This window comes from Nematolebias whitei, chromosome 14, assembly GCF_014905685.2.
Source record: "Nematolebias whitei isolate Nwh7 chromosome 14, NemWhi1, whole genome shotgun sequence".
In the NCBI taxonomy this organism is placed as follows: domain Eukaryota; kingdom Metazoa; phylum Chordata; class Actinopteri; order Cyprinodontiformes; family Rivulidae; genus Nematolebias; species Nematolebias whitei.
In genome coordinates this window covers 39119169-39129828 of record NC_056511.1, presented here as the reverse complement: position 1 = coordinate 39129828, position 10660 = coordinate 39119169, and the positions used below count along the sequence as shown (strand labels likewise).

The following is a 10660-nucleotide window of genomic DNA, read 5'->3' as shown; positions in this document are numbered from 1 at the left end:
ACACAATTTTGAATCCCTCAAAGTGCTAACTTATTTTTTATTAAAAACAGTTTGCATAATATTTTATCAAAGTATGGATAATCTTTTGTTTTGTTATTGTTGTTAGGTGACATGTGCTGTAAAAAAAAGGCATTCTGTTACTTTATTACTTTTAGCTGTAATGAAAAAGTTTTAATCTGCAAACAATTTTCAAATAATTAATGCAATTTATTCTTGTGTAAAGCAATAGATGTTACTTAAAAGCTTCAACAAAACTTGAGTAAATGTACTTCCCATCACCTCTGTACTTCTGGCGTCACTGATGTTGCACAGAATGTACTGTACGCATATACTCTTTAGACTCCTTTTTTAATATTCTTATATTTTCTTGTCCACCAGATGTCGTGTGTTTCACTCAAACACACCCTGACAGTCAAACTGCAGGCTTTATATTCCTGCAGGACGTTTAAGATGAAAAACACAGACATGTGGTTTGTGTCACATCTTTATTTATGATTTATCTCGTGAATAATTCCCACAGGTATCCGAGTTTTATGTGCAATTAAGATAACTCCATTTTCTCAGTGGGGCCAGATGTTGATGCATGTGCAGATTATGAGGAGGTAGAAGGTTTTCATAGTGCAAATGCAGATTACTCATATGTCGTTGTAGTGACGCACGATGACAGGCCTGCTGTTTGCACAGTTTCGAGTTGCGCGGCAGAAAGTGCAGAGCTGAGAAGGTGCATCCAATGAGCGCATGCCTCCAGCAACAGAGATTGGGTTTCCATATTTTCACACATAAAGTTCCGAGAAGGCAGCAGCCAGACTCAGTCCTCACAGGTGGAAGATGGAAGTGGGTCATGACCGGGAGGAGTTTCCTCTGAGTGGACCGGCCTTGTTCTGAGAACCGTGCGCGCGCTCTGGATCATGGTCCTGATCTGTGGCTCTCACAGCTTCCTCTGAGCTCAACACTTTATTAACCTTGATGATTGCTGCATTCTCTGCTGAATGCAAACACAGTCATGTTTATCAGAACAACTGTTCTCTGCTTTGCGCTCCCACTCCTAAGGTCCGTTTGCTGCATGGAAAGTGAGATTTGCTTTCCGGTGAGACTGGGTAACCCTGACAGGAGGGATTCTGACAACGACGTGGAGATCAGGGATGAAAAGTGTGTCATAAAGTTAAAAGCTTTCCAGCAGGAATTAAAAATCGACTTACGGCAGGATTCTAACTTTATTGCGCCTTCCATCTCGAACCAAGACGCGTTCTGGCTCCCCGGTGCTGCGCTCAGCCCGGACCTGAGCCGGTGCTTTTATTCCGGGTATGTCAACGGAGACAAGGACTCCTACGCAGCTTTAAGCCTCTGCAAAGGTCTAAACGGCGCGTTTGGCTTCCAGGGATGGGAGTATTTCATCAGCCCGGCGCAGAATGGCACCCGGAGCGCGCAGGTTGCGCACATCATCCGGCGCAGAACCAGCACGGGTCTGAAGCGCGGCTCAGCCTCCAGGTGCGCAGTGGACAACGATTTAAGCCTCTCGGTCGCGCAGTCGTTGGAGAAGTACAAGCACATCACGGACTATAGGAACGCGAACGAAACCATGAGGAGGATGGGGAGAGCCAAGAGGTTCGCCTCCGTGCCCAGGTTCGTGGAGACGCTCGTCGTGGCGGACGAGTCCATGGCGCATTTCCACGGAGACGAGCTAAAGCACTACCTCCTGACTCTGATGGCGGTCGCAGCGAGGCTCTACAGGCACCCCAGCATCCTCAACTCCATCAGCATCACGGTGGTGAAGATTATTATCATACACGAGGAGGACAAAGGACCCAAGGTGTCCGGGAACGCAGCCATGACGCTGCGGAACTTCTGCACATGGCAGAAAAAGCTGAACAAACATAACGACAAGCACCCGGACTACTGGGACACCGCGATCCTTTTCACCAGAGAGGTAAAGTCGCAGATGTCAGGGGAGAAATTAATGGTTCACATTCAGTAGAGAAATTTGGCACAAAAAAAAAAAAGTGGGTTGATGTGTTTGAGGTTTTTGGAAACTATTTTGCACGACTTTGCAAGAAACTTGGTATTTTTTATGACAGGCTGCTCCTCTAAATCCACCATGTCATCTAATTAGTTTGCTCTGACACTCAGCTCTGACTCTGATGTGAAGCCACTAAAGAGCTGAGCAAAGCACTGGTTCTGATGGCTCTTTCTGGACCCAAGGAGAGTATAGCTTTAGGAACCACTCAGACTTGTCTGCACTCCCACATACTTGGTCGATGACAGTGTCAGTGATGAGGTCAGGGCCCGTCCACTTGTCAGTGACATGAACAGCTTCCTTTGTGACTTGGAGCTGAAGATGGCTGGTCAACCCAACAGAAACACTGCTCAGTAACTGAGAAAGGACGGATTTAATGAGCTGAAGTAAGAAAGTGCAAATTCAGAGCCACTAAAAAGCCAGCGCTGAATTCCTTTTGGCCTGGGTCACTGTGACATGCAGTGTTTTATAAAATGCAGTGAACGTCATTGCCCTCGGGGATACACTTGTTGGACGTGTCTTGTTTCCTCCAGCCCTTCCCATGCTCCTCTGGCTGGGGGGTTTCCAGTCATACCCACCGCCCTGCCTGCTCCTCATTAAACCGGCTCCTAAAGGGAGAGGTACATGAGAATCACATCAGTGAAACAAGCTGTTTGAGAGGGGAAGCTCTGCACAGCCTCAGCTGCACCTTCACTACAACTCAGACATAAATGTCATTTTCTGTTGTTCTGGTTCTGTTTGATGTTCATACATCCAGCTTCAGAGAAGAGTGAAAAAAATTACACGTACAGTCAAAGTGTTTCCAGATTTCGACTGTAAGCACAGCTGACGTTATAAATTCTGCAGCCAGTTCAGATGACCTTAACAAACCCGACCATGTGGATACAATTTGCAGTATAAAACTGAAAAAAAGAAAAGAAATAAAAACAGGCGTCAAGAGATCCCGTCACAGCTCCAGTTCACATGCATTCAGGTGACCTCATATGCATCAAGCCGAGGTTTCACAAACTATAACAAGCAGAACAATCAGAAGAAATGGTCAAAGTATGAAAACTTCTCATCAGTGGCCCAGACTGTGTTTGGAAAAATAAAGGACGGGTGGAATTTCTTATAAAATAAACTGTTCACGAGAGCCTGAAAGGTCAATACTTGTTAAAAAAAAAAAGGTTACAATGTGCAGATACAGGGTAGATTTATGCAGCAGTTTAAAATAAACATTTTGTTGGATAAAGAATAACAATATGGAAAATATGGTGAATCAGTTGCAGTTTAGCTTAAACAAATAATTTATGTAATTTGTGTTAAATGAATGAAACAACATCTAACAAGGACATTGAGACATAGTGTCTTAAACAGAGAAAGATGCATGGCTTCATTCAACAAGCAAGTTTAGTTGAGTGAAGATGAGAATTAATAGAAGCTGAGGCTTAAAGTAAATAGTATGTTGACCCATGTCAAACATGTCATTCAAATAAAAATACATCAAGGCTTTTAATGGAAATCCATTGAATTGTGAGAACGTTTGTACAATTTGTCAATAACAAGTTACTTTTGAACTGTTTAAGTTACACATTAAGTGCCATTTCACAAATATAAACTCCACATGTTTGTTATAAAACAGGTTATTATTCATAAAAATATAAAAGAAGCAATTTGTTGGGTTTAAACTGAGAATTTGTTTATTTGAATATGTAGACACAGGAACACAATGTTGAAGTAGAACCAGAAACTGCACCAGCGCCCCCTGCAGGCTGCCCCCTGTAAAGGTTTAGATCCTCTTGTTTGACTAAAACACAAAAATACATCAGGGTTTTTTTTTCCAGGTGTTGATTTTTCTTGATGTGTAAAGTTTGATGTAGTTGAGTAAACTCAACTACATCATTTTCAATAAATTTTAGTAGAGTTATTTGATGCTTTAAAGAACCCCCATGACAGTGTGTAGAGAAGTAGGCAGGACTTTCAGCATCAAATCCCAAACCCTGTCTCTGAAAATACAACATGGCAGCACCCATAAATTGAACTTTTGAACAACATAGTGAGGTGGAATCTTTTTTATGTTGACGGTTTGAAGCTCAAGTGTTGTTCCATGCATCAAACAAAGTTTCTGTTTTTTGATCAACTTTAGAAGTTAGTATTGTAAAGGTCTTTTTGTGTACAGCGAGGAATGAAAGTGAAAGGAATGACCCCCGCCCCAAAAAACACATTTACTGTTTTTTTCGTCTTTTTTTAGTATTAAGTTTACATTATCTATATTCAAGGGAAACCCTCAGGGCCTTCTATGTCGTCAGAGAAGACCTAAGCGTTTAGCACATACAGTATGAAATGTTACATTTGAATTTTGATTTAATATTTATTTTATTTTAAATATAAATTTTCCAAGCAGCTTATTTATCTTATTTTCTATAAAGTACTTTGCAGTTGAGCAAGAAACCTTTTAACTCATGAAAATCCAGTTATCCAATCAGATTCTTTAAAAAATGTTTGTCTAGTCAGAAACATGCTCGAAGCTTCTTTCTCGTTGGTCAGGACTTCACTGTCAGGAGAGAAGGCCGAGCTCCGTCAGAGTCTCTGCAGGATGAGTTTGCTTCATAACCGACAGGAAAATGAACCAATCAGAATGTTGATGTAGAGTGGGTGGGACCAACACGCTGAGCTCTGAGCCTTCAGGAAGGCACTGCAGGCATCTGTTTTGACCATGTGAAGATTCGTGATGCATTCAGTTGCTACCTTTAAATTCTAGCATCCACACAGAAATTGTAGTTACTCTAAAAGATGAAGGTTAAATATTCCATTTATGTTTAAATTGACGGTTTTAAATATTACAGGTGCATTTTTGGTTTCATTACATGTTACCGTTACATTTCAGTCAGAATTATTGTTGTACTTGAACAAGAGGCCGGGTGAGCCACAGGGCATGCTGGGTAATCCTGGGACAGAAATGGGTGGACTTTTTCAGATTCTGTGTTCAGATGGGTTGTCCCTGTTAGTTCTGTTTAGTGTTGGGTTGACATTTATGTTCAGATTGTCATTAGTGACTGTAAAAAATGATGACACCAAGAGTCAGCTGTTGTACCTGATGGATAAGAAAGTGGGAAGAACTTCCTGCAAGTAAGTTTCTAAATTGTGAGATTGGAAGTAAAGTGATGAGATTGATGACTTTTTAGAGACTTCACCATTAGACTTTGTTTGGATGTTAATGCATCACATCCTAACTGAAGGCCCAGCTGGTATAACCATGTCTCACCATAGATCTGTATCCTACATGATGAAAAGTTCAGCATAGTCTGCATATGAAACTGTCAGATCTTATACAGCTTAAAACTACCAAATACATTTGACAAAACCCTTTAGTCTTTAGTTTGCTTAGAGATGCATCCTCTCCTCAGACCGAAGGGATTTCCGGCTTTGCACGCATCTTTGCCAGTAATCAACCTTCACCTGGGTAAAAATTCCAACAACTGTCCTAAATGAGTCAATTTACTTGAAGTGTTTTATTGTTTACCATGACTTTAAATCTGCATTTAAGTCTGATCCACTGTGAGCCGTTAACCAGCATGCAGAGTCATTTTGCAGCTTTTATGAAGACCAACTTGACGATGTCCAGAGGCAACTGTGGCTGTGTTTAAATTCCACAAACAGCCTGATTGCTGTGAAAAGAATGTTGCAAGATTACTCAGTTCATTATGCTACGAACTGATTACTCTCAAAGAGTGGCCAAAAGATTAACTCCGACTATAAATCTGCAGGTTTTCCCCGGGAGAGAGGCTGTGCTGCAGCTCATGTGTTTTACTTGTTGGATACTGAGCTGAGAAAGACTTATGTCCATGTTTGGACATCAGAAACTGTGATACTGTTGACTGTTGCTCAAAAACTGTGCACCCCGAAGCACAATGGGTAAAAGTGCAACAATCTTTCAGCGATGATAAGAATTGCAGGAAAACCTCAAAATACAAAGAAAGCTGACAGATGTGGGAAGTAGGTCATAGCAGAGATACAGCATTTGTTTCTTCTCCTCTGCTCATCTCAGAGTGTGAGTTTTTTTTAAAAAACTCAACTGACCCAAGCTTTCACATGTCGTCTCTGCACACGAGCACATCTGGACTCGATTTGCACCGGTCAACAACTGTGCTCTTTTTTTTTTTTTTTGTAGCTGTTTCTTGGAAAGATATGTCAGAGCACTCGAGGTCTTCACTTGGCACCAGGTTTTATTGATGTCTTCAGACCTTTGAGGAACGCTTGAGCTCATCTAGTGGTGTGTGACGCCGAGCATCGAGGTGCATGTTTGGAAATGCAAAGCGCTGAAGGGCTGTTTTGGTACCAGGCTGATGGGCAGTTCTTTGTGGCGTTCGGAGCTGATTTTGTCTTGTGATTATAGGGTTAAGGTCCAAATGGACACTGGCTAAAATTGTCTTTTAAAGACCAGCGGTGGAGAAATAGGTCATTTGGAAAACTCAGCTCTGCCGTGGAAATGCTTTGGTTACATGACCTCATAGCAGAAGGTGTGCTCTAAACATTGTTAACCACTAAAAGCTTTTAAAGACTGGGTGGTGGAAGGCACAACTAAATCTTTTCCAAATCTCCAGCACACTAGTCTGACCCCTTCCAAAAAAAAAAAAAAAAAAGACACGCCTACAAAGAACGTTCAATAATTCTACTTGTTGTGAGACAACATTCCTCCAAGTCAAGTTAATTCCTAAAACCTGTCAACCAGGTGACATCTCGACATAAAGCCAGACTCAGCTGCAGACACGTTCATATAAACTTTAGTCTGGAAGAGAAAAACGAGCCAAGTGAAGAAATTCTGTCATAATTTTGAGAGTCACTGTTGGATCAAGAGCATTTCTTTAAATATTTTACTTGTTCATCTTATTTTAAAAGCACTAAATGGCAGACAGCTGGCGCAGCTCAGAATGATACAGTAGACAAGCAGACATGAATGAATGGATGAACTGGTGAATGAATAAATGGCAGAAACAAAGTTTCCTGCCTGGAATTGTGTGGTAAACCTTTGGTACCAAAGGAAGGATTCTTGCATAAAAGTGAATGAAGTTATTCCAGAAATGCATCATATAAAGCTTAAAAATTGGCTAAAAATCTTTTAGAGTGTGTTTAAAACTTCCTAAGGGACTTTTAAAAGCTGATCTCTGAGGACATTTTTTTTTTTTTTTTTTTTTTTAAGTTAAAGCCTTTTTAAATAAATCCATCTTTTAAAAATTACAGAGCAATCGTTTAGCAAATTGAACTCATATTTCATTGGAAGCATGGGCGAGTTATTTCTCATCATTAAGCCAAGCATCATATTCTTTTCCAGCTTTCGGCAATTTAAGTTGCAGCGTAAGATGAAAAATATTAATAACTCGTTTGGTTTTGCTGTTAAAACCTTTGCAGCATAACTCCTGCTTGTTTTATGGAAGGTCTTCTCTGTGTCTAAATGAACAGAAACTCTGTTATTGACAGTCTTGTGCTCTTCACTCGCCCGTCTCAGACGTCCTGTTGTTGAAATCCACAGGACCTGTGTGGAGCGTCCACCTGCGACACTCTTGGCATGGCGGATGTCGGCACCATGTGCGACCCGAAGAGGAGCTGCTCGGTGATTGAAGACGACGGCTTGCCTTCAGCCTTCACCACTGCTCATGAACTTGGTTTGTCACCCTCTTTCAATCAATAGGAGTTCTTATTTTTCATACATTTCCTTCATGCATGTGTTTACGAGACACACCTGACGTCTCGTTCCTTCCCAACAGGCCATGTGTTCAACATGCCACACGACAACGTGAAAGCTTGTGAAGATGTGTTTGGGAAACTGCAGGAGAACCACATGATGTCTCCCACACTTATTCAGATCAATCGCACCAGCCCCTGGTCCCCCTGCAGCGCCGCCATCATCACTGAGTTTCTGGACAGTGGACATGGTGAGTTCATGGTCCCTCATTCGTGCAGTTAAGTGAAAACGAACCTTAAGCCAAAATTAAAACAACAGTTCAGATTCTGAGTTGCTGCCTAAAGTGGAGGAGTTTAAACAGCTCGGTGGTTTGTTCAGGAGTGAGGGAAGAAGGGAGCGTGAGATTAACAGAGGGATCGGTGCAGTTTCAGCAGTACTGTGGACACTGGGGCGGTCTGTTGTGGTGAAGAGGGAGCTGCGTTGCAAGGAGAAGCTCTCTGTTTGTATATGTTCCTACTCTTACCTACGATTACAAACTCTGGGAAGTGACTGAAAGAACGAGATTGCGGATAAAGTGGCCAAAATGAGTTTCCTCTGCAAAGAAGCTGGACTCTCCCTCAGAGATAGTGAGAAGTTATCCAAGAGAAACTCGGAGTAGAACCGCTGCTCCTCCACGTCAAGACGAGCCAGTTGAGGTGGTTCAAGTATCTGGTACGGATGAACCCTGGACGCCTCAGGTGTTTCGGGCATGTCTGACTGGGAGGACACCGCATTAAAGACCCAGGACACTCTGGCCTGGGAACACCTTGGAGTCCTCCAAGAAGAGCTGGAAGATTTGGCTTTTTTTGTTCATAAAGCTTATGAACATATAACATCTTACCTGTTGTAGATAACTCACTTTAAGGTCTCAGTTTGGAGAAACTGTTATATTTTGACAGGAGTTAACAGCTTGTCCGAACAGTCTTGCTGCTACATTAAAACTTCTATCTCAAATATATAATTTTGTAATGCACAGCAAATTAAATGTTTACAATTTTTCCTCATAACTTCAAAGATCATAAAACAGGCACTTTAAAAGACTTTGTTTCCAAAGGCAGTGATTTAATAAGTTCCAGAGGCCATGTCTTCTTACTGTCAGTAAAAATCTGGCTCTTTCTTTTCAAAATTGTTTAAAAAAAAATGTTAGTTTCACACATCTGACTCCCAATATAACTGCAATAACATAAAACATGTAAGCAATAAGATGAACATGAGAGTGAATCAGCCAAACCACACATAAAGCAGCTCTGAGGAGAAGGACGAGCAATAACTGAAAAAATGTATTCTTTTAGGACGCAGATTCTTCGCCAAACAGGCCAGACCACAGGACTTGGTCTGGGAGCAATACTAAACTTTTATTTTAAAACTGCACCGACATCTGTCCCAAATTACAGGGCTTGGTCTTGGGAGAGTCACCCCAGTGGTTTGGACAAGAGGTGTATCTATCCATGCTGGTTTACCCCAAACAGACAATTCTTTCTTTTTGCTTCTCTCCGTGTTCAGTTCGAAGACTGTAAGATGAGGCAAAACCCAATGAAAGAAAGAGAAACGTCCAAGAACTCTTGATTTAGACAATAAGTGATTTCTCGTGTTACAGAACTCTGTTGTAACCTGATTTTTGCAGCTGCTCATCATAAATCTGGGCCTCGAACCGCAGACAGAACGATAAAAAAAACATATTCCTTCGTGTTTGTAGAGGTTCTTATGAAGTGATGTGTGTTTTAACAACCATTTATTACCTTCTTATCTATCTGCATGCAAACACAGACTATTGTTTCGCACGGTTTCTTCTCGGAGAGAGAGAGCAGGAAGGAAGAGGTGAGGTGCGGTTTATTGAGTGCAGTGTGATTTGTATATACAGCAGTGAACTAGCAGCTAATCACTCCGGCTCCGCTGCCAAATTTGGTGTAAAATCATCAGGAATAAGTTTGCCAGCAGCTGTTGCTCATTCGTTCCCATCCTTGTTATCTCTTGAGGATAAATGGCATCACAAACAGTCCAGGGTGAGAGGTCCCTTTGTTCCACCCAGTGCACTACTTTTTTAACCCTTCTGTTGTCTTTTGGAGAAAAATCAGCTGTGCATTTATTTTTGTTCATGTTTCTATATATTTATTTAATCCTTCAATTTTTTTTAATTTTTTTTAATGTAGTCACATTTTTTTCAAATGCTTCTGTATCCTCACAGTAACTTTACTACACTCTTGTCCTTCGGGAGAAAATTGGCTACATTGAAATACATTATAAGTAAAATGTTTCATCTTATAAAGTAATGTATTCTTCTAAGTAATATTTTTCCTTCGTACGTCTATCCCTATACTGTTGATCTTCATATTAGCTCACTAGCTGGTGCTCTGCTTTTACATTGGAGAGACGCTGTAAAAAACACAGACAGGCGGCTTCAACTAACTCCAGATGCAGTATGTCTGTTTGGCCAGATGTTGCTGCCAAGTCTCACCTCTCATCTTGTCCCACCGCTCGTCTCGTCCAGTCTCGTCCCGTCTCGTCCTGCCTTTCATCTTGTCTCGCCTCTCATCTTGTCCTGCCTTTCATCTTGTCTCGCCTCTCATCTCATCCTGCCTCTCGTCCCACTTGTCATTTCATCCCACCTCTCGTCTCGTTCTGCCTCTCGTTTCATCCTGCCTCTCATCTAGTCTTGTCCCACCTCTCATTTTGTCTCTCGTCTTTCCTCGTCCCACTTCTCATCTTGTCTCATCTAGTCCCGTCTCTCATCTTGTCCCACCTCTTGTCTCATCCCGCCTCACATCTTGTCCCACCTATCGTCTTGTCCCACCTCTCATCTTGTCCCGCCTCTAGTCTCGTCCTGCCTCTTATCTCTCATCCCATCCCACCTCTTGTCTCGCCTCATCTTGTCCCGCCTCTCGTCTCGTCCCGCCTCTCGTATCATCCCGCCTCTCGTCTCATCCTGCCTCTCATCTCATCCTGCC

General features: G+C 42.0%; 1 protein-coding gene across 1 annotated transcript in view; it reads left to right on the top strand.

The window, feature by feature from the left end:
- The first annotated feature begins 1003 nt into the window (after window positions 1-1003).
- The window catches only part of adamts15a (ADAM metallopeptidase with thrombospondin type 1 motif, 15a), a 74147-nt gene continuing 64490 nt past the window's right edge, over window positions 1004-10660 (top strand). Inside the window, exons 1-3 of the mRNA XM_037687690.1 lie at window positions 1004-1927; window positions 7524-7656; window positions 7759-7926. Of these exons, the coding sequence (XP_037543618.1) occupies window positions 1004-1927; window positions 7524-7656; window positions 7759-7926 (1225 nt within the window). The remainder of the gene's footprint in view (window positions 1928-7523; window positions 7657-7758; window positions 7927-10660) is intronic.